Here is a 25734-nt window from a genome sequence, read left to right as displayed (position 1 = left end):
ACTTCATGAGTGAGCTAGCTCCTTGATCCCGTGACTTCTCTGGAGTGGTCCCCTCTCAGGCAGACCCTTAGGCAAATCCTCTGGTACTTGTTAAACTTTTTTTCCCACAAGACACTGCCAGCAGCTCTACTCGTCAGCGCTCTGGATCCTCTGCAGCTCAGCTCAACACCTGGTTCACTAGGCCGACCGCCTGAACCACCTTCCTCACACCTGCTGGAGGAGAGACAGCCATCCATCTCCTCCTGGGACTTTGCTCCCGCCAAAAGGTGCCCTGCCACATGCTCCCTCTGGATTTATTGCCAATCCCAGAATGCATTGCAGCAATGCCCACCCACTGAGACAGCCATAAACCCTGATGTACTACTGGTTACGTTTCCTCCACTGTCCAACAAGCTCCCTCATTGGACACAGTGAGGACACTCCCCCAGAACTAGTAAATCACACCTGGAAACATGTGACAGGCAAAACTAACAGATCTGGCTCCCCTGATAATCAGAAGGAACCACTTGATGCTTTTTTCCTAGCACCTACCTAGGAGGGTGCTACATACACACACATATACATATATATATATATATATATATATATATATATATATATATATATATATATTATATATATATATATATATATATATATATATATATATATATATATATATATATTATATATATATATATATATAATAATGAAATGAAAATAGCAGGACACCATGAGTACCCCTAAAATGATTACTCTGTTGGAAAGTAGCTAGTTTGGAAAGTAGCTAGTTTAAAGGTGTTCTAATTTTTTGTCACAAATTTTAGGGGGAGTTGAAGAAAAATGCTGTTATTGAGGGGGGTTAAGGTGAACTTGGCCTTTAAAGTCGCCCACTAAAGTCACAATATTGTTAAAATCTCCCCCTTGCCCCTATCAACGGTGGTCAGTGGCACTAAACCCCATGGGGATCCTAAAAGTACAGAGGGACACTGAGGTGGCACTGGTCGCCGGTGTGCGTGATCATTTTTTTGCTGTGTGTTCTAAAACAGCGCTCCAGAAAATGGAGTCCACCTGTCTGCCATTTTTTATTTTCCTTTTACACAACGGCGTGGTAGTAGGGAGGGTTAAGAAGGAAGGACATTCTAGTACTTTGTATTGTGAGCAAGCTAAGGGGTCCCGGGCCCTAGGTTCTGACTAGAAGTTTAGCTGTATTTGTTTCCCATAACAGCCAGCTTCTCTCTTTACATGCTCTCATACCTCACTAGGAACAAACAAAGGACAAACTCTTTCAATCATGAGGCCCACGCTGCTTTAGCGCAGTAAAATCCTCCACAGACCCCATCCCTGACAACTTTCCTTGGTTAGATTACAAATGGTAGAGGAGGCTCATCGGAGAGACCGTAACCTGGAGAACATCAGCCAGTGAAATGAATACGCACATCGGTGCACAGTTCCTTGCCATTTAAGGGCCTGCGTGTTTATCACTTACAGTGAGCTGGATTCTACGTCTTACATCAAGTACATTTTTTTTTTTTTTTTTTTTTAATTTTGGTGCTACCAATAAAACCCAGGCATGGCACTTTCCTCTCACACTCTCCCCTCTAAAGATATCCAGTTTATAATGATAAGCATGAAATTGTAAGCGAGAAAAATTTATAGCATTACAGCCCACGGATTTCCGGCACTTCAAAGCACAACCAGCTAAACCGTAATCAAAGCAAAATAAAGCTTCCTAGGAAAGTTAAATAAACGGTTAGCGGATACACAGGGAATGGATTTTGTGCTGTAATAATCAACATTATGGAATCTGCAAACATGAAAACTTTTCAGGCCTCATTAATGCAGTGAGAGACATGCTGTGTTGTCATATTAACCAGGTAAAGAATAACTCCGGGACTACTGCGAATTTAAATCGTTCATTCGGGCCAAGCTGGCCCAAACATTTTCCTTTACTAACAAATGTAGCAGCTGTCAGCGCTGTAGAAACTGTATATGGCATCAGATACAAACAATATACATCAGTGTGTTCCAGCAGCGGTACAAGGACTTCCCATCCCTGGAACAGACTTGGCTCGGGTTGAGCGTTGCTCAGGAAGCATTTAAGGCTCCGTTCACATGTAGGCGTTTTTGGGGCGTTTTTCTGCTCTAGGATCAGCTCTCAAAACGCCCAACAAGACAAATCCTATTCATTTCAATGGCCCCTGTTCACATCTGAGCGTTTTGACACTGTGAGCAAAACGCCCAATGCTCAAAAAAGTACTTGAGCTTCTTTTTGGGCAGATTACAGGCGTTTTCCATTGGTCTCTATTCAATCTAAAAACGCCTGCACAAAAAACGCCTGTAAAAACGCCTGCACAAAAAACGCCTGTAAAAACGCCTGTAAAAACGCGGTAAAAAAGCGTGAAAACGCTACACTCAGGTGTGAATGTAGCCTTAACAATAAATACAAGGCTTCCTCTGATTGGCAGAGGTGGGAATCATGATTTCATCTGCCTGCTTCTCCACCTCAGCCAATCAGAGGAAACCTTGCATTTACTGATAAGGTATACCTGTATTCACTCATAAAAAATACAAGGCTTAGTGTGAATGTTTGAGCTGGATTTTGTTCCAGAAGCAAAAACAGGAAGTCCCCGTACCGCTGGCGGCACACAGCTCTGTATACTGTATGTAGCGGAAGCAACTAACAGGTTATACAGCACCGACAGCGGCTGCATCTGTTCGTAAAGGAAACTGTTTGGGACAGCTTGGTAGTGGTAGTAATCCTGGAGTTGGATTCCCTTTCAGGATGTAACAGAATGAAAGGTTAGTGTAAATAAACTCACTTTCCCTAGCTGGCATCTTTACCCGGTCTTCACGCATTCTGGCATCGAGGTGTGCTAAAAATGCACTCTGAGGTGCACATGCAGATAAAGATTGCAAGCGGGCAGGTAAGTTAAGCCAGCCATAGATGGCTTTGAATCTCAGCCAGTTCAGCGGGAACCGGTCGAGATTCGACCCATCTATGAGCAAGCTGATTCTACCACAATCAATCTTAATCAACCTGGGTACAAGCAACACGTTGGATTTTTACATGTGATTATTGCCAGTGGCTATAGTTTCTGGCAATAATCATTGTATTCTTCCAGCAGGGACGGCTCTCCACTCCCCACTGGGGGAACAAAATAGCACTGTGGGAGGGAGTTTAGTCCTTGTTGATGGGGGGAAAAAAAAAAAAAAAAAAAAAAAAGCAATTTTCTTTCCTTCCACCCATGGTTGTAGGAAAGAAAATTGCATCATGTATGGCCTTCCTTAGTTTTACTGGAGAAGAGACATTAACACTAAAATCTGCATGTGAAATCGCAAAGGATTGTGCTGTGCGTTAACTGTGCGATTCACATGCAGTTCTGTGCAGTGTGATTTCAGCCCATTCATTTTGAATGCCCTGAGATCACACCAAAGTAGTGCATGCACTACTTTTGGAAACAGACAGTAACTGAATCGCATGTTACATTTATAACATGCGATCTGAAGCAGGCAAACACTGTTTTCAACCTGTGTTTTGGTGTCGTTCCCTTTGCACAGACACCCACCGCAAGGATAGTGGGATTCGAGTGTGGTGCGGAAACACAGCATGATAAGCAGGTTTACTGCTTGGCATTCTAGTGTGAATGGTCCCTAAAAAGGAAGCCTTCCATAGAAGATAACCTTTTGAAAGGTTCAGCTACCTGGCTGTCATATTAATCCTGTGTCTTCTGTGCTTTCTGCATCAGTCACACAAAACAAGTCTGCATTCAACTTCATATGCCAGATCTTTACGCTTGCTCCAAGTCCGTAATGTAGAAACAAAGTGTTGGATATAACCCCCATACTAAGAGATCAGGCCACAAAGCCCCCCATATATATATATATATAGTGGGTACGGAAAGTATTCAGACCCCCTTAAAATTTTTCACTCTTTGTTATATTGCAGCCATTTGCTAAAATCATTTAGCCCCGGTTCACACTACTGCGTGTGCGGGGTTCGCATGTCATGTCGGAGCGCACTGCTCCGACATGACATGCGATCAGCTGTGCGGTGCGAGTTTAGCCATACAGTTTGTATGGCTAAATTCGCATCGCACCCGCAGCAAACACGCACAGGAGGCATTTTTGCTGCCGCATCAGGATCGGATCGCACAGCGGTTCACACTTGTGCGATCCGATCCTGTGCGAACTGCACGATCGCACTGCGATATGCGATCAAACTGGGGGTGTCGTTAAGATTACATTGACAACCCCAGCGGATCGCATATGGCAGTGTGGACTGCCGGGGGTGCGTGTGCGATGCGGGAACAGGCTGCGGATTCACAGCCTTCCCGCATCGCATCAGTGTGAACCGAGCCTCAAGTTCATTCTTCTTCCTCATGAATGTACACATAGCACCCCATACTGACAGAAAAACACAGAATTGTTGACATTGTTGCAGATTTATTAAAAAAGAAAAACTGAAATATCACATGGTCCTAAGTAATCAGACCCTTTGCTCAGTATTTAGTAGAAGCCCCCTTTTGATCTAATACAGCCAGGAGTCTTTTTGGGAAAGATGCAACAAGTCTTTCACACCTGGATTTGAGGATCCTCTGCCATTCCTCCTTGCAGATCCTCTCCAGTTCTGTCAGGTTGGATGGTAAACGTTGGTGGACAGCCATTTTTAGGTCTCTCCAGAGATGCTCAATTGGGTTTAAGTCAGGGCTCTGGCTGGGCCATTCAAGAACAGTCACGGAGTTGTTGTGAAGCCACTCCTTCGTTATTTTAGCTGTGTGCTTAGGGTCATTGTCTTGTTGGAAGGTAAACCTTCGGCCCAGGCTGAGGTCCAGAGCACTCTGGAGAAGGTTTTTGTCCAGGATATCCCTGTACTTGGCCGCATTCATCTTTCCCTCGATTGCAACCAGTCGTCCTGTCCCTGCAGCTGAAAAACACCCCCACAACATGATGCTACCACCATGCTTCACTGTTGGGACTGTATTGGACAGGTGATGAGCAGTGCCTGGTTTTCTCCACACATACCGCTTAGAATTAAGGCCAAAAGTTCTATTTTGGTCTCATCAGACCAGAGAATCTTATTTCTCACCATCTTGGAGTCCTTCAGGTGTTTTTTTAGCAAACTCCATGAGGGCTTTCATGTGTCTTACACTGAGGAGAGGCTTTCGTCGGGCCACTCTGCCATAAAGCCCCGACTGGTGGAGGGCTGCAGTGATGGTTGACTTTCTACAACTTTCTCCCATCTCCTGACTGCATCTCTGGAGCTCAGCCACAGTGATCTTTGGGTTCTTCTTTACCTCTCTCACCAAGGCTCTTCTCCCCCGATAGCTCAGTTTGGCCGGACGGCCAGCTCTAGGAAAGGTTCTGGTCCTCCCAAACGTCTTCCATTTGAGGATTATGGAGGCCACTGTGCTCTTAGGAACCTTAAATGCAGCAGAAATCTTTTTGTAACCTTGGCCAGATCTGTGCCTTGCCACAATTCTGTCTGAGCTCTTCAGGCAGTTCCTTTGACCTCATGATTCTCATTTGCTCTGACATGCATTGTGATCTGGAAGGTCTTATATAGACAGGTGTGTGGCTTTCCTAATCAAGTCCAATCAGTATAATCAAACACAGCTGGACTCAAATGAAGGTGTAGAACCATCTCAAGGATGATCAGAAGAAATGGAAAGCACCTGAGTTAAATATATGAGTGTCACAGCAAAGGGTCTGAATACTTAGGACCATGTGATATTTCAGTTTTCCTTTTTTAATAAATCTGCAACAATGTCAACAATTCTGTGTTTTTCTGTCAGTATGGGGTGCTATGTGTACATTCATGAGGAAGAAGAATGAACCTAAATGATTTTAGCAAATGGCTGCAATATAACAAAGAGTGAAAAATTTAAGGGGGTCTGAATACTTTCCGTACCCACTGTGTGTATATATATATATATATATATATACACACATACATACACACACACACACACACACACACACACACATACATACATACATACATACATACATATATATATATATATATATATATATATATACACAAACACACACGCACAGAGAGATATTAGATATATATGTATATATAGATATCCAATATAAAAAGTCTACACACCCCTGTTAAAATGTCAGGGTTCGGGGATGTAAAAAAATGATACAAAGATAAATAAATTTCATCATTTCAGAACTTTTTCCACCTTTAATGTGGCCTATAAACTTTACAAATCAGTTAAACACCGAACTAAAATCTTTTAGGTTGAAGGAAGTAAAAATAAAAAACTAAAAAATTATGGTTGCATAAGTGAGCAAACCCTTAAACTAATACTTTGTTGAAGCACCTTTTGATTTTATTACAGCACTCTTTTTGGGTCTATCAGCATGGCACATCTTGGCTTGGCAATATTTGCCCACTCTTTGCAAAAACACTCCAAATCTGTCAGATTGCGAGGGCATCTCCTGTGCACAGCCCTCTTCAGATCACCCCACAGATTTTCAAATCGGATTCAGGTCTGGGCTCTGGCTGAGCCTTTCCAAAACTTTAATCTTCTTCTGGTGAAGCCATTTCTTTGTTGATTTGAATGTATGCTTTGGGACGTTGAGTTGACATGCTGAAAGATGAAGTTCCTCTTCATGTTCAGCTTTCTAGCAGAAGCCTGAAGGTTTTGTGCCAATATTGACTGATGTTTTAAACTGTTCATAATTCCCTTTACCTTGACTAAGAACCCTAAAAACAGCCTCAAAGCATGATGCTGCCACCACCATGCTTCACTGTGGGTATGGTGTTCTTTTGGTGATGTGCAGTGTTGTTTTTGTGCCAAACATATCTTTTGAAATTATGGCCAAAAAGTTCAACCTTGGTTTCATCAGACCACAACATATTTTCCCACGTTTTTGCGAGGCTTCAGATGTGTTTTTGCAGAATTTAGCTGGGCTTAGATGTTTTTCTCCATAAGAAAGGGCTTCCGTCTTGTCAGTCTACCCCATAACCCAGACATATAAAGAATACGGGAGATTGTTGTCACATGTACCACACAGCCAGTACTTGGCAGATATTCCTGCACCTCCTTTAATGTTACTGTAGGCCTCTTGGCAGCCTACCTGACCAGTTTTCTTCGTCTTTTCATCAATTTTGGAGGGATGTCAGGTTCTTGGTAATGTCACTGTTGTGCCATATTTTCTCCACTTGATAACAGTCTTCACTGTGTTCCATGGTATATCTAATGTCTTGGAAATTATTTTGTACCCTTCTCCTGACTGATAACTTAATGGGATCCCTCTGATGCTTTGGAAGCTCTTCGGAGCCGAGCTGTCTTTTGCTGTAGGATGCCACTAAGAAAATGTCAGGAAAGACCTACCAGAACAGCTGAACTTTATTAAAATTAATCTGGGGCACTTAAAATGATAGCAGGTGTGTACGGACTCCTATTTAACAAGAGTTTGAGTGGGATTTCTTAATTCTGAACACAGCTACATCCCCAGTTATAAGAAGGTGTGCACACATAGGCTTCTTTCAAACAGTCTGCCTCCGTAGGCAGATCTGTGCTGCTCAGCAGGGGATAGATACACAGATCCCCGCTGAGCAGGCAGGTGACATCTCCCTCTCTGCTCTGTGTGCGGAGAGGGAGGTGTCAGAGCCCCATGCATCTGTATGGAGGAATCGGATGAGAGTGGACCGCCTGTCCGTTCTCATCCGATCCCATCCCCTGGACAGATGGAAAAAAATGATTTTTGTAAAATCTTACCGTAAAATCCTTTTCTCTTAAGCTCATTGACAGACATAGTCCTCCTTGATATCAACTCGGGATATACTGCCCTCTACAGGAGTAGGACTAGACAGGAAAGAAAACGTTCTGGCCACACCCTAGGGGCAGTCCCAGAGGGTATATCCTCTCACTTCCTGCTACAGCAAATCAGTTATGTTACAAAGCAGTGTTTAGAGAATTTAACCCAACCCAACTCAAAAACAGAGGGGCGGGTACTACGTCTGTCAATGAGCTTAAGAGAAAAGGATTTTACGGTAAGATTTTACAAAAATCCATTTTTCTCTGTCGCTCATTGACAAGACGTAGTCCTCCTTGATTAATATCAACTCGGGACGTCCCAAAGCAGTGCCACAAATGAGGGGTGGGAAAATGGAAATCAAAATCCAATCTAGAAGGCCCAACCGGTGCCAACTAGAAGTTTTAAAGGCTCATCACACGATGAGACTCAACTGAAATTCCAACGGAAAAAAACCCTAGAGGTAGACCACCGGTCTCCTCAAATTGCGGCCTGCAAAACCTTGCGGCCAAATGAGGCATCCGCCGATGCCATCACATCAACTTTATAAAATTTTGTAAAGGTATGAACCGACGACCAGGTAGCCGCCTTGCACACCTGGACCACTGACGCCTGATGGCGGTAGGCCCAGGAAGTACTGAGCGCTCAAGTGGAGTGCGCATTAACAGGGAAAGGAGGATTCCGACCCTTAATAGAATAAGCCTGTACCACCGTCTGTCTGATCCATCTGGAGATAGTCGCGGCAGATACAGGCAACCCCTTTCTGGGGCCATCCGTGATCACAAAAAGTGAATCCGTTTAACGGAATGATTCCGAAGTCTTCAGGTATACCCTGATTGCCCGAACTACATCCAAGGAATGCAACGCATATTCCTGAGGATGATTGGGCTTGGGACACAAGGAAGGTAGCACAATATCTTCATTCAGATGAAAATCTGAAACCACCTTAGGAAGAAAGGATGGCTTCGGGTGAAGAACTACCTTATCCCTATGAACCACTAGATATGGGGAATGGCATGATAATGCAGCCAGTTCTGACACCCTGCGTGCAGAAGTGATGGCCACCAAGAAGGCCACCTTCTGGGATAATGTAAGCAAGGGAATCTCCCTGATATTTTCAAAGGGAGGTTTCTGAAGAACCGACAAACACCAAATTAAGATCCCAGGGCGGTAAGGGTGCGCGCACTGGCGGAGCCAAGTGCCGCACCCCCTGGACACCAAGGAATGAGTAAGCCCAAGGCTTCTGAAAGAAGATTGCTAATGCTGAAACCTGACCCTTGATAGTGCTCAAGGATAGTTTCTGCTCAACCCCCTTTTTCAGAAAAGCCAAAATTCGGGTCACCGAATAGGTACGTGGGGGAAATTCCAAAGATTCACACCACGCGATATAAGTCTTCCATGTGCGATAATAGACTTTGCTGGAAGTCGCTTTCCTTGCTTTAATTAGAGTAGGAATAACTGAAGCTGACAACCCTCTGTCCTTCAGTACCTGGGTCTCCATAGCCAGGCCAATAAAACCAGCGACTGTAAAGCACGATGGAAGATCGGTCCTTGAGACCGCAGATCCTCCCTGAGAGGAAGTCACCAAGGAGCGTCCGCGACTAGCCTGTCCAAGTCGGCGTACCCGGCTTGACGAGGCCAGCTCGGAATTTCCAGGATAACTGGAGTTCCCTCCACCTCTATCCTGCGGAGAAATCTCAGCAGCAATTTGAGAGGGGGGAAGACATATAGTAGCTGATACTGGCTTTACAGGCCGTTCAGCGCGTCTGCTGCGTCCGCTAGAGGATCGCGGGTGCGAGCCCTGTTGAGCCAACCTACCAACAGATCCATATCCGGGGTGCCCCAATGAAGGGACAGCTGGTGAAATACCTCTGGATGAAGAGACTATTCCTCTTGATCCAGAATCTGACGGCTGAAATAATCTGCCTGTCCACCCCCGTGATAAATATCGCGGAGAGAACTGGAACAACTGTTCCCCCAATAAGAATGTTGGCCACTTCTATGGCCGCCAGGGCACTCTTGGTGCCCCTTGGTGATCGACCTAAGTCATGACCGTGGCATAGTCCGATTGGATCCGAACCGGGCTGCCCTGGAGCTGCTCGGTCCAGTAAATCAGACAAAGTCTGATCGCTCTCAGTTCCAACACATTTATTGGTAACCTGGAATTAATCAGAAGAAATGACTTCCCCTGGCTGAGCATCGGAGACCGAAGCCACCAGACCAGAGCCTCCCTGGTCCGCTCACTCAATCGGACCCGATTGTCCAGGGAATCGGGATTCCGATTCCATAGGAGAAGAATCTCCTCTTTGGAGAATTCGGGTATGAGACTGGGCAAACGGTACTGCCTCTAAGGAGGCGACCATCAATCCCAGCCAGTTGACGGACAGCAACATCCGAATCATTGACTGAATCTTCTGGAGTTTCTCCGCATGGAGAAACACCCTTGCCAAGGATGTATCCAAAATTAGGCCCAGATAGTTCAGTCTCCTGGTGGGAACCAGGGATGATCTTTGGGAAAAGCAACGAAAACGCTGATGTCCTGCGAAGATGGGGATATAAGGATAGGCATCCTAAATGTCTATGGACGCCAGGAAATCCCCCTGATGCAGGGAGGCCACCACTGTATGGATGGACTCCATCTCTTCCAAGACCAGAATTGGACGCACCTAGCCCTTTTTCCTGGGCATTGTGAACAAGTTCGACTAGAACTCCTCCAAGGAATGGGAACTACCACTGCTTGTAGTATCAAGCTGTCCCCCGCAAAGCTTTTAAGCGACCCGGGGATGTCGACTATTGGAAGGGAAGAATCGCACCGGTGGAAGTGATCGAAACTCGATCTTGTATCCCGACCATATGACCTTGCGAACCCCTTTATCCGGGATTCTGGAAAGCCCTGGATCCGGAAACCGGTGAAGACACCCCCCACCCTAGAGATGGGTGGGGCCCATTCTGTCAATCCAACGGGATAACAGTGGCTTTATTTAGTCTGGAAATCGGTGAGTCCACTATAAGTGGTATCGTCCATCTTTGTAATGAGGGATTCCTCAAAATGATAGCGCCTAGCCATGCGTTTGGAAATAGCAGGGCTCATTTACGGACGACCCCATTTGGGCAAGGGAAACCCTTCACCATTTTGGTAGGCTTGCTAGTACCAAAAAAGGAATAAGAGTCTCAGCTACCTCTGCCGGTGTAACCTCAAGATTTAAGGTTTCCCAGACAGACACAACTAGTGCTTCCACCAACGCTTCTTGTGCTATGTCCGAGGCAGAAGCATCCTCCTTACTGTCTGAGGAGACCGTACCTTAGACAACAACCCCAGAAAAGGGACTGCAATGACCAGCTCAGAATCCGTATCTGAGGTATCAGATGACATAGGGGTAGGCGGGGGTCGCTCTTCTTGACCCCCGTCCCTGACAGGCTACCTCCACCCGGGATACCAAAGACTCCAAAACTGCTGATAATGCATCATCACAAGTGGGGTACTGGAGGGTCCTGCGGCCACCCTGAGGGGATCAGGTGGGGATACATATGTGGCAGGGTTCATGTAACAAGACACTTGCCAGCAAACACAAAAAAATTAATTGCAAGAAAAAAACATCTTTTTTTTTTTTTTTTAAAACTTAGTCCCCCAGCGCAGTAGCGCCCCTCAGTCTACCTGCTTGGACCCCTCAGAAAGAGGAGACCCCAAGGCTCACCTGATGCACAGAAGTTTCTTATCAACCTGCTTCCAGCACTGTCTGTTACAGACAGGAAGTCTTTGGCTTGCTTTCCCTGGGCCAAGGAGGCGGCTCCGCCCCTTTACACGCCTTCCGGCGCCTCCCAATTACTCCACGAGGTGTTTGGTCACCTCAAACATGGCCGCCCCAATGCTGGAGACACGATGCTACGCCAATATGGCGGCCTCGTGCGATCTGCAGGAAAATGGCGGCGGCCTGTGTAGGATAGCGGCGGCTTGCAAGTTAGCAGCGGCCTGCGGGATGTGTGCATTCGGCCTGTGGAAGTGCCTCGGCCTGCGGGAGGCTGTGCGGCCTGTGGAAGTGACCGGCTTTCTGGAGGGATGGCGATCTGTGGCTGCAGTAACTTGGCCTGTGTACACACTAGACCGGTAGGATACCTCTATACCTCAATAGTAATGCCTTTTAGTAGTCTGCCACTGACTTCAGTCACCCTTACAGTCATATAGTGACTTTAGATAGTCAGCTCCCAAATCAAGCCTCCTGGTTTCTATTCACAAAAATTACACTCAAATTGGGGGGTCTGTGACCTGTTATAGGATAGAGGGGAGACCCAGAAACTGAGTGTCCGACCATCCCAGAGAGGGGCCCGCGTCCACCAACAAACCCGACAGGGGGAACATTTTACTCACCATACCGGAACCAGGCGGGCGCCAACTCCTGACAGAACCCCTCTCCACCAGGGTGGGGGGGCTGTCGACCAATACGGACGCCGTGACTCTGTTGGTCATTGGCGTCCAGGCGAGACGTTTAACTCACAGGGTCAGTCCCCGTCCAGTGGGACTATGTCGCGGCCGACCCAGCGCGGAGCTATGGCCTGCACGCGCTCGTAGGCTGAACTGGGGTGACCACTGGATCCTAACATCCAGCCCGTCGCCCAGTTTCAGCGTACTTGCTTGAAGATCTCACAGGAACACTGGAGAAAAAAAGCTGTCTAAAAAAAGTATTTCTAAAAAAATCCTGCCAGGACCGAAGATCCTAACAAGGAATCTAGGTCCTTACTCCTAACTAGACAGAAAAAAACTGATTTGCTGTAGCAGGAAGTGAGAGGATATACCCTCTGGGACTGCCCCTAGGGTGTGGCCAGAACGTTTTCTTTCCTGTCTAGTCCTACTCCTGTAGAGGGCAGTATAACCCGAGTTGATATTAATCAAGGAGGACTACGTCTGTCAATGAGCGACAGAGAAATAGGGTTTCCATCCGTCCGGATTTCACGGACAGGATCGGATGCGGATGGCAGCGGACATGTCTCCGCTGACATCCGCTGCCCCATAGGGATGCATGGGGGATCCGATCAGATCCGCCTAAAAACCTGACAGGCGGATCTGATCGGATCGCTCGTGTGAAAGGACCCTTATGCGACCACATTATTTTAGTTCTTTTTTTTCTTTTATTCCCCCCTCTAAAAGATTTAATTTTTATTTTTCAAATGAGTTGTACAGTCACGTTAAAGATGAAAAAAAGTTCTGAAATTATTTATCTTTGGCTTATTTTTTTACATCAGAAACCTGACATTTTAACAGGGGTGTGTAGACTTTTTAGATCCACTATGTGTGTAAATTTTATAAAATTATTATATATATATATATATATATATATATATATATATATATATATATATATATATATATATATATATATATATATATATATATATATACACATACACACACACATACTTTTTTTTTTTACATATAAATATAAACTAGATGGATTGAATGGAACACAACTTCACCATATTCGCTAAGTAGTCTCTTCTCCTTTAGTAAATCAACTTCTATGAGTATATGAAAATTAGCAAGTGGGACATAAAAGAAAAAAAAAAAAAAGAATGTGGGATTAATAAAACAGCATAGATCCCAACAATGGGGCTACAGAAAGCAGAACACTTATCAGCACGTTGTCATGTAAACAGACTATTTATACATCTGAGGATCAGAATGCAAATTGCTGAACTGCCAGATTAATGTGCCGCTTTCATATGCTCCCATCAACTTGGTTTGACAAAAGGCGAATACATTGTAAATGGAGCATTATAATGGAATATTCATTATTGTACAGTCAAATGCTTTAAAAAAAAAAAAAAAAAAAAAACCAGATTGTTTCATTGCTTGTAGAGCCTGAAATTATCCTTGGTTTTGGACTTCGTTGAAGTGCTATGATTTTCCCTGGATAAAATGACATTTTCAAAGTTTTATAGTATTCTTTGGGAGGCATTAAAAAAAAAAAATAAAAATCACAGATTAAAAAAAACTCTTCTGCACGAGCTCAACCCTCTCTTAGGTTTCATGTACAAGCTTAAACTATATATTAAAAAAAAATTATATATACACACACATTTTATATATATATATATATATATATATATATATATATATATATATATATATATATATATATACATACACATACATACATACACACACACACACATTATATATATATTTTGTAAATTCGTTAGCCAGGGTTTTTTTTTTAATAAGCTCTGTTAAGATAGCAAACTAAACTTTAAATTTACAAGTGCGTGCAACAGAGCTATGCTGAAATAACTGTGCTAAAGTGAAGCAATACTTTGAAGGCCATCTTGTGTGTTCTCTTAGTGAAGTATAACCTCTCTACCAAGGTTTTAGCAATGTGTTCAAGGCTCTGTCCCAGTTTGATAAGATTATGCTCCACAGTTAGAAAAAAACATTCTGGTAAAAATCACACTGAACAAGGATTCACAATATAAAAGAAAACACGTGCTAAGAAAAATACGAAGCATTATAGACCTTATGCTGAAAATGCTTTTTGCCAGTCTGTCATGCTGATCTAGTGGCTCTAGTGCAGTGATGGTGAACCTTGGCATCCCAGATGGTTTGGAGCTACATTTCCCACGATGCTCCACTACACTACAGAGGGCATGAGCATCATGGGAAATGTAGTTCCAAAACATCTGGGGTGCCAGGGTTTGCCATTACTGCTCTAGTGGTAGAGACAACCATTTACCCTGAACATGTATGCAGCAAATTGAACTAACTATGGCCAATGCTTTTTTTGCACTTCTCCTCCTATGGGTCACAGGAGGAGTGCATTTCATTCTGCTTAAGCCCACTATAGGCCAACATCACGCAGCTGGTCCAGGCGCTGGATCAATCCCAACTTTACAATCAAGATCCACCCAGCAGCTTGGACTAGTGGCTGACTCAGCGAGCCGCTGGGAGACTGAGCAAGCTGCTCCCACCCCCTCCACAGCCCAGCGCTCTAATGAGCTCTGAAGGGGCAGAACAGAGAGCCAGTGACTGACCAAGGTTCTCTGCTCAGAGTGGAGGGCAGAGATGAGCGATCAGCAGTGTTTGATCGCTCAGTTCTCAGTGTAGAGGCGGCGGGGGGGGGGGGTCAGATGCATGCATCGGATCAATGCTGCATCAAGGTAGAATTTATTTTGCGAAACCCACACTTCTCTTTTAAAATGATCTTGCAAGGCAATGCAAGGTCCACATGTACGGCCCTAAGCAGTAGGTTTAATCACTATCTATAAAGAATAGATTTGAACTTTATTCTTACCTGATTATCCCACCAACATCCATTTCAACCCTTCCCCCTCAAAAGACAAATAACAAAAAAATGTTCCCAAGGCTTCTCCATACCTAACTCAGTTCTTGCTGCTCCAAAACCATCATAAATCCGCAGGTAACTGGAATGACATGAATCAACATCCTCAATATCAAAGTCTCCAAACTTTAGTAGAATCCGTTCACCGGGCTTGACCTGGATTTTCCATTCACACACAGTGCTGTTTGGGTAGGTGTTCGGATAGTTTTTTGATGTAAAAGTTCCACTTTCAGGGCCAAAAAAGGTGTAGCCACAACCATCTCCTGGAACAGAAAAAAAACAAAGTAATATAAACAAGGGTTGTAGCATACCACATAATAAATAAAGCACCATTGTCTGCCTTTATAATGCCACGAATATAAAATGTCGAGACAGATTTACTTTAAAGAGAAACTGCAGTCTGCTCACATAATTTGTAATAAAAATGTCTTTGCCATTCTGAAGCGTCCCTCCAATCACTTTGCATATTATTTTCTATATACTGTGATTCTGTACTTGCCAAAAATGCTGCCGAAATCTCCCTCCACCAAGTCTGGCTGCAGCCATTTTAACTGTGGGCAGCTGAAACTGCTGACTGTTCACTTCCATGATTTATACAGCCACATTATATACAGACACTCACAACACTGCTTGCCTGCACACTTCTCTCTGCAGTCTCCGGTTAGCTCCACCCTCATCCAGCTCTGCAGCTCTCATTGGCTTTCCCATGACTCATCCCTCCCTCCCTTGCAGGCAAACTGTCACAAGAGTGAGAGCTGTGCACAAGGTCATTAGCCTAGGCCAGTGATGGTGAACCTTGGCACCCCAGATGTTTCAGAACTACATTTCCCATGATGCTCATGCACTCTGCAGTGTAATTGAGCATCATAGGAAATGTAGTTCCAAAACATCTGGGGTGCCAAGGTTCGCCATCACTGGCCTAGGCTAATGACCAGACAAGGAAGAGGAAGTGGGCTATATTATATATATATATATATATATATATATATATATATATATATATATATATATATATATATATATATATATATATATATATATATATATATATATATATATATATATATATATATATATATATATATATATATATATATATATATAAAAAAAGGTATTTACTGGCAGAAAAAAATGTTTTAATATCCAAAGTTAAAACCACAACGGAGGATTTAATAGATGGAAAGATGAAAAATGACGGAAAAGCCGCATTAAGTATACCTTAGGATAAACTTTTTCTTACGTTTTGGATAGAGTGGAGAGGGTCTGTACACTGGTCAGTTTTTATAGTGGTTTGTGCCCCCATTAAGGAAATGTATCCTGTTTACCATTCGCATTTAAAGTAAAAGAAAAACCCGAAATTTGGGTTGTCCCCAGAAAAAAATACAGGGGAAATTTTACACTGGGGACATTAGTTTTGGGGGCCTAGGTGTTCCCAAGGGATTTCCTCTCACTTCCTGTTTTGGATATGGGATAGGAATTGTGGGACACCTATGGCAAAAAAATTAACCAACAAGGGTTAGAACGCTCTCTTACCCTATGCAAAATTAAAATTAGTTCTGCTTTAATACCCAAGTGTAAGACCTTTGCCTCCTCAGATGCTATGGTACTAAATGTTTCAGAACAGATCAGCATTTAACACATGAAACACTGATACATTTTAGCTTCTATTTGATTTCTGTAGATTTGCAGGAGAAATTTACTTTAACATTTATATTTTTTTTTACCAAACTGAGGAAAAAAAAAAAAAAAACACCTCATGCGGGCTAGATGATCCAAATGACAGACAATAACTTTCTTGTATAATGTTCTTGCTTATCAATTTCCCCCCTCCACCTGACAATGGTCCTATTTATCTTTTGCTCTGGCTCTCATAAATCAGTGCCAAAATATTCACTCCACTGGGCAAAAATTTCCTAACTCTGATTGTTTTATCTCTGAATTCAGTTTTTCAGGCTGCGGCAATCCCTCAAAATCAATAGAGCATTCCCGATCTGCTGCAAGCCCTTCAAGCCCGACTGAAGTCTCAGTCCAGTTGGTCAAAACAAAATTAGGATGCAGCAGTGATAGGTATCCTACTATATGTCTCACCCTTCATTTTTTGGGGGTTTTTACCCCCCCAGCCATAAGCCCTTTGCCTTACAGTATTGTACAGAGGAGGATTGTTGCTTCATGTCACACCTACAGCTATGCAAGGAGTTACTCTTCCATTCATGCAAGTTTTCCCAAGTACAGGCGGTCCCCGGCTTACAAACATCCTACTTACAAACAGAGGGAGACAACAGGAAGTGAGGAGAAATCTCCCCCTAGGAAGGGAAATTCACTCCTGTAATAGTTATCATGGGAAAAAAATGTCTCCACTGAAGTTTTTTTACCAATCCTTGTTTCCACAACAACCCAAAATTTTCAAAAATCGAATTATCAAAGGGACAGAAAGTGAGGGGAAATCTTCTGAACAGGGGTATAGACACCAAAACAAATGTTACAGGGGTGTTAACCCTTCCCTATGCTATTCAAAATACTTGAAAAATGTTTTGTCGCTACACTTAAAAAACGTATCTCTTCCGACTTACAAACAAATTCAACATAAGAACAAACCCACAGTCCCTATCTTGTTTGTAACCCGGGGACCGCCTGTATAGAATATAGCCCTATGGATAAACTGTGCTACCAATCAGCCTAACATTGTTTTGATACAAGTGTTTTTATTTATTGCAGGTACTTGTCAATTTATGCAGGACTTTACATATATTGTACATTCATATCAGTCCCTGCCCTCAAGGAGCTTTAAAATCTAAAAAGGTCCCCAAGCCCTAGTACACACAAGGAGATTAGATAATTGATCGTCCCTTTTTTTTTGCATGCCAATCTCAAAATCTGAAAATAAGGAAAGTTTACTAAGGTTACGAAAATTCTCATACGTCAGAATAAAACATTTGGAAGTGATGTAATGTGTTGCAGTGTATTTTCGAACAACTGTACTGATTAAACGAAAACCGTACGAGAAAATTTGTGCTTGTCCGATCAGATAATATTGGATGAACTGTTGTGATCGGCTCTTGAAAGCTGTGTACTAACGATCAGATTATCGCACGATCGTGTCAAAAGCAGTATTTTTTTATACAGTTTTCTGATCATGTGTACGGCCCATTACTCACATCTAGGGCCAATTTAGACAAGGGCCAATTTAGACAAGAGCCAATTAACGGACCAGCATGTCATTGGGGTGTGGGAGGAAACCGGAGTACCCGGAGGCACAGGGAAAACTTGTGAACTTTGTGTAGGTAGTGCCGTGTTTGGGATTTAAACCAATGACCCCCAGTGCTGCAACTATGCAGCCTATGCGTTAACACATTAAAGTAAATTCAAACATCCTAGGAAAAAAAAAAAAACACAATATTTAGTCTTCAAAAAAGGGTCTGCCTCATGTTGGCCATACTCATGACAATCGTCAGGCCATTTTAGCCACATCTAATCAGCTTTCACATAAATTGATTGGTGCAGTTAGGTTTCTAAAAGAAAATGCTTGAAATCTTCTAAAGAATCCTTGATGATTTTAAAATAACGTTCTTGAAAATTTGCCTATGCTCAAAAGAATCTAAATCCAAGCTGACCATACATGTTATTAATTGAAGAAAAATTTTCCATTCTACTTTTCTCGTCACTGCGGTCAGAAAAAAAAAAAAAAAATGTAGATTCGACCCCACTATGATCTTATCTGGACAGGAGATGAATGTGTGACCTAGGACTTGAAAAGACTCCTCACAGGGGGTCTTCCTGCCAGAGAAAATGACTCACAAGGGGGGGGGGGGGATTTGTTTTCGGAAAGCGCACAGAGGAAGAGATATGGAGAATACTCTTCAAAAGACTGTAGACTATAATTTAGTTAACAGGTGAATGAATTTAATGCATTGCTTAAAAAGCGTAGCCCGTTACTAGTGTTGCACCGAAATGAAAATTGTGAATGGAAACTAGAAATTCAGGATGCACTTGGCTGAAAACTGAAACCGAAATATAAAATTTCTATAAAATTAAAAAAAAAATTATATATATTTTAATATATAATTGTATTATATTGACTTTTTAATTCAGATCATGAATTTAAATGAACATGAACTTATTTTTGGCACCTTTTTTTCCTTATCGGCAAGCGCCAATAACCCTATTTTCAGACGATAATTTTCAACGGCCGATATAACGGCGCATCCCCACCCGTTATGATGGTTGTTGTGGATTTTTGGCCCGGATATCTTCCTTCCCTTTTTATAAATGCTGCCACTATCATTTTGCAGTGAAGACAGAATCTGTTTGTGACAGGCGGCGTTGATCCATTTGGGTGTTTTTGTAACAAAAGTAATAGGCTAGCATGGGCAGAACACACCTATCAGTACACATACCTTCACGTGTATCATCTGCCAAAGCAAAGAGCATTGTCAAAATAGATATACTGTACAAACAGTGACTTTCATTGTGGATATACGCATAGTCAAAGGGCAAAACATACCCAATTATCATGTGTCAAATCTCTGTACTCGCTTTGTCTGGAGTCTGTAAATGATGCCTATTACTTAATGCACACTGCTAAATTATACGATTGTCAATTTACAACGGATGTTAATGATAAATACGGACATTCAAATAAATGTGTTAACTTCAAAATACAATCCAATTTACGCTTCATCATTGCACCAGAATTAGGCTCATGATTTACGACTGCTCCCTGGGTACAGAATTGAAACAATGGCTATGTAGAGGCAGCTGGGCTTTATTGACCATTGATGTAGAAGTAAATGTATCCTGTCTTCAATCAATCAAAGTTTACCTCCTTGTCTGGATGAAGCAATTGGACATAAAATTCATCTAGCAGTAGAAACACATGCTGCACATAAACTGACTATTTTTTTGCCTTTATTTTCTATTTTTATTGAGAAACAGATCTGTTACTTTACTTAGCACTCAAAAGACATGCTTGGGTTTAAGTAGTAACACAGTGAACATGCTAAAACAGAGCGGAGTAATGAAGCAGTGAGGTCACATCTCCTTTGGTGAGGAGGACTGGGCTACCGCCAGGCCCACCTGCCCCTCATCTATCCATTAGAATGCTTTCATTGTGAAGACACTCATAAATTAGTAGGGTAAGGACTGCAAGTAATACAGGCTGCCGGGAGGGGCAGCTTACGGATGCGTTTGTAAGTGTGTGCTAACTAAATCCCTGTTTTTAACGCATACTGTTAGACGGGTTAGTTTGGTTGGTAAGCAGACTGGTTGGGGCATTGAGCTGGGAATTTTCTCTGTTTTTGGCTTTCAAGCGCTTACCCGTCCATTTGCTCCTTGCTGTGAAGGCCAGTTATAGATGGGGGCAGGGGCCATTTCTTTGTTAATGGAGTATTATTGTAAGGGGGGGGGGGGGTGAACACTGGACACCTTTGCTGCCATTGTGCTAGGTGTCCATGGTTCCCCTCCCCCTTTAGGGAGGACTGGGCTACCTCCAGGCCCACCTGCCCCTCATCTATCCATTAGAACGCATGTGCTTCCATTGTGGAGACTCTAATAAAATTAGTACAGTTAGGACTGCAAGTAAAATAGGGTGCCGTGAAGGCGCCTTGCAGCTTACACATGCAATTGCAAATGTGTGCTAACTAAACCCCTGTTTTTATTGCATACTGTTGTACACGTTAATTCCGTTGGTAAGCAGACTGGTTGGTGAGTTGAGCTAGGAATTTTCTCTTTTTGTCTTTCAAGCATTTGCCTGTCTATGTGCTCCTTGCTGGGAAGGTCAGTTATAGATGGGGCCATTTCTTTGTTACTAGAAAGTAGACACTACTTTGGTCCAATAATCAGGAAACCGTCTTCCAAATTAAACTGTACATCCAGGGTTAAAGAACTTTTCTTAGATTAAATTTGGCATATTGGTTGCTCCACCATCTTCCACAGCAAGATCACACTGTTGGAAAACCCCAAATGTTTGGGTTATTCCCTCCCAGTTTTCAGCATTAGCAATTAGAGGAACTGGAATCCTAGAAAGCTTAGGCTGGCCATAGACTGAGCTATAGTCTTTCCTGCAACCACTAGAACAGCCACTAGCAATAATTGCATGTAAAATCCAACAGGCTGGTTGTACCAAAGTTATCAATTCAATCAACTTGGGTATATTAAAGCCTACGCATACATGGTTCGAATCTTGGCTAGTCCCGGCTGAGATTTGAACCGTCTATGGCCGGCTTAAAGCCTTACATTACATATAGCTTAAAACATGGCATAGCAACCCCAAGGCATGTATAGACCAGGTTTCTGGATACAGGTAACCCACAGACACTAGCCTGGCTGCATGGATAACTAATCCTTGACCTTTATATTACTGCATGGGACTTTTAAACTGGAGAGCGCAAAATTTGGTGTAGCTCTGCATAGAAACCAATCGGCTTCCAGTGTTTTTATCAAAGCATAAACAAACAAGTTGAAATTAGAAGCGGATTGGCTACCATGCACAGCTGCATCAGCTTTTGCACTGTCATTTTAGTAAATCAACTCCTTTAGGTCTTCCTGGTGACAACTTAATATATCTTTTTGGTTGTGGGGTGGAGGAAGACTGGCACTAGTACGGGGAAAGGGAGTGTGCGCAGCTTGTCAAACTATTGCAGCCAACACTCAGTTGCAACTGAAGCCCACCATGAAAGCCTCTATGTGCACCCGGCTAATTATGGCAGGCTTGCACAGAACTTACATTACTCAGATCATGAAGCAAGGCATCACCTTACCTGTTGGTCAGCATTCACTAACAAGAATGCAGGCCTGTAGCTAGATCATAATACACCAAAAACTGTAGAAAACGCATAACCCACACATTCTGTATATGCATTTTGGCTACAATAAAGGTGAAACAAGCATGATTTTTTTTTGGGGGGGGGGGGGGGGGGGGGAGAAGCAAATTACATCTATTAAACTGCCCTGAAAACCAAACATAATCACAGTAATTCATGGACTAGAGTTCTATAGATCTGTAAGGAATGTTGGAATGTAGCCAGGATCATGGGCTTTCCTCAGGAAATTACATAACTAGGTATTTTTAGAACACTTTTTTCCTCCTAAAAGAAAGTCAATTCACTTTCAGTGCCCTCTATTTGTAGTCATTGTTTGCTGGTCTAATTACGGAGGTCCTTACACATTCCAAACAAGGAATATTTCTGGCATCCACTTGAGAGGAAGTATCTCTTTCCTTATATTCAGAAGCTGTGAACAACAAGGACTGACAATAGCTCAGTATCTGTATTGTGCCTGCAGAGTCCTGGTTATCATTATAGATAACAGAAAAAAAAAAGTAAAAGTAAATATAGAGATTGTTGGCCAATGGACCAAACTTCAAAGCAGACCCATTTCCTAAATGAATATAGTACAAACTAGCAGACCTATTCTTTAAATGAATCAAGACATTACATCAGTGGTACCAAACCATATTTAAAAAAAAAAAAAAAATTCTTTCATGTGACAACACTGAAGAAATTACAATTTGCTACAATGTAAAGTAGTGAGTGTACAGCTTATATAACAGCATACATTTGCTGTCCCCTCAAAATAACTCAACACAGCCATTAATGTCTAAAGCGCTGGCAACAAAAGTGAGTACAAATCCAAAGTTAAATTGCCCAAATTGGGCCTAAGTGTGTCAATATTTTGTGTGGCCACCAATATTTTCCAGCACTGCCTTAACCCTTGTGGGCATGGAGTTCACCAGAGCTTCACAGGTTGCAACTGGAGTCCTCTTCCACTCGTCCATGATGACATCACGGAGCTGGTGGATGGTAGATACCTTGCGCTCCTCCACCTTCCATTTGAGGATGCCCCACAGATGCTTAATAGGGTTTAGGTCTGGAGACATGCTTGGCCAGACTATCACCTGGTTAACCGCTGTATGGTCTTGGCCAGTGCTGCAGCTCAGTTTCAGGCTGCATTCACATGTCAGCGTATAATCGCGGGCAGAACCGCCGCGGTTCCGCCCGCGATTGAGATTTATTGAAAATCGCGGGACGCCTAGCGTTGCCCGTTGATTTGCAATAGCCCCCCAAACGCCGAGCGATGTTGCAGCGATTTACGCCCGCCGAATCGCGGCAACATCGCGCAAACAATATCGCGGGACGCAATACGCTCCAAAAAAGTACAGGAGCTTCTTTGGAGCGTATTGCGTCCCGCGATTTTGTTTGTGCGATGTTGCCGCGATTCGGCGGGCGTAAATCGCGGCAACATCGCTCGGCGTTTGGGGGGCTATTGCAAATCAACGGGCAACGCTAGGCGTCCCGCGATTTGCAATAAATCTCCGAATCGCGGGCGGAACCGCGGCGGTTCTGCCCGCGATCATACGCTGACATGTGAATGCAGCCTCAGGGTCTTGGAAATCTTCTTATAGCCTAGGCCATCTTTAGATAGAGCAACGATTCTTTTTTATTTCCAGATCCTCAGACAGTTCTTTGCCATGAGGTGCCATGTTGAACTTCCAGTGACCAGTATGAGAGAGTGATAAAAAAAAAAACAAACAAAGCGAACTGCTCCATTCACACAAACCAGGTAGATTTAGAAACCCTCCCCACGATGACATGTATTACGTCAGCGGAACTCATCCATTGTCAGAATACACCGATCAGTGGCTGCAGTCACTGACTGACTAAAGATTTCCAATGTTCCAATTAGACAGAAGACGATCCAACGATTGATTTGTGTTGAACGGGGATGACCATGAGTGGATTGAAATGCAACCATTTCATTTCTTGTCACAAGGATCAGGAGAAATCTTCTCAGACAAACAATTTCCAACAGTGGTCCAAAACCCTTATTTTATAGAAAAATAAATAAAGAGTGGTTGGAGTTTAGGCCTCATGTACACTGCTGCTGATAAAAAACGGACGTTTAGGAGCAGTTGGGCGTTTTTTTCAGCAGTCCCTGAACTCACCTCTAGGTTATCCTATCTGTCCATGTATACTGAGACGTTTATAGCCGTTTAGAAGCAGTTGAGTTTAGTGGCATTTTTTTTTAAAGCAAAAAATTGCGTTCAGGAAGGAAGTTGATTGCCATTTGAAACGCCAAATGCTTGTAAGAGTGCAAACGCGGTTAACATTAGTTATAAGTGTTTTGTATGGGGATACATTTCTGAATATTTTACAATGTAAAAACTGTTAAAAAACAAACGCACATAAAACGTGACATGTAAGTACGGCAAAACTGATGTTTTTTAGCCGTTGGTTACTTAAGCTGTCAAGTTTCAGCTTTCAGCAGAGCTTTTCAAATGTCCCATGTACATGAAGCCTAACGGTCAAATCATTTGAAAGAACTAGAATTATTTTGTTCAATATGTCGCAGCTGAGCAAGTGGAAAAAAAAAAAAAAAAAAAAGCAAAAACCAAAAGATAACCTGGCTCTCAGGATACATGGAAGCTTTCAATACCTTGTTCTGAGTAAAGTGAGCCGCCTCTTGCCTTAATGAAAAGAGAGTATTTTTAATCAGCTCTGAAAATATCAGGAACAAGCAGAAAGCAAATTAAATTAGTTTTGTATTAATGTGGGTAATAAAACCATAACTTCAACCTGAAAGCACGGCCTGATTACCACACAAGCTCAGCGGACCATCCTGTCAAAAGCTCATCAGATCACCGGTACTTCAGAACCGCAAGTGATATTATCTGAGCGAGGGGATCATTACTGACTGCCCAGTAAATGAATACGAGTCACCGGGGTATTTCATTAGGTGTACAGTACATAAACTAAACCACTCTGTACACGCTCAATTGTATTTCTGCCCACTGCCAATCGATCAGGAGAAACTTGCTTAACGAGGCGGAAGAATAGGAGACTGGCGCAGTAAAAATTATTCAGCAAGTTTCCAAGTTTGTTCTCTTTTATGCAAGTCCATTTAGTAACATTTGGAAATATTTTTAGCCACCATCCAACCAGTGTTAATTTCGTCGACTAAAACCGACTAAAACGTTTTTGTCGACTAACATAATTCAGATGACTAAAATACGACTAAAACTAAAATGGCATTTTAGTCTTAAGACTAAAATACGACTAAAACTAAAATGGCATTTTAGTCAATAGACTATTAACTAGTACTAAATGGAAATTTGCTGCCAAAATTAACACTTGTGCATGCTCAAAGCTTAGTACCATAAATAACATATTCGATTTTTCACTCCAGGACCAGCAGTAGCATATAATGAGTTTGGAAATTGTAGAGAAATGCTTAAATAATGCATTACAAATTACAATTGAACTACACCCATTCTATTAGAGGACTAAAATGAGTTTTAGTCGACTAAAATGTAGGACATTTAGTCGACTAAAATATACTGGAGTTTTAGTCGACTAAATACGACTAAAACTAAAACACTTGCAGAAGACTAAAATGGGACTAAAACTAAAATGCCATTTTAGTCCTAAGACTAAGACTAAAACTAAATTGAAATTTGCTGCCAAAATTAACACTGCATCCAACAATGAACACCTAATTTTAAAAACGTAAAAAATATAAAAAAATGGAAAAAGTACACAAAAATCAGATGCATTTGTGAAAACAAAGTACTTTTGTATATTGGCAGACAAACCCAGAAAGATGGCAATCACTGTCACCAGATCTATGGGCGGCCGGGAATAAAAAACGGACTCCG

The 25734-nt window shown here is 42.6% G+C and overlaps 1 protein-coding gene across 1 annotated transcript in view; it reads right to left on the bottom strand.

The window, feature by feature from the left end:
• The window catches only part of DCBLD2 (discoidin, CUB and LCCL domain containing 2), a 136452-nt gene that overhangs the window by 59016 nt on the left and 51702 nt on the right, over positions 1–25734 (bottom strand). The window contains exon 2 of the mRNA XM_082245307.1: positions 15122–15349. Within this exon, the coding sequence (XP_082101433.1) occupies positions 15122–15349 (228 nt within the window). The remainder of the gene's footprint in view (positions 1–15121; positions 15350–25734) is intronic.

This window comes from Pelophylax lessonae (genome assembly GCF_965119305.1).
Source record: "Pelophylax lessonae genome assembly, chromosome: 2".
Lineage (NCBI taxonomy): Eukaryota > Metazoa > Chordata > Amphibia > Anura > Ranidae > Pelophylax > Pelophylax lessonae.
Note: the sequence above shows the minus strand (reverse complement) of the source record. Positions and strands in the feature narration are given on the sequence as shown.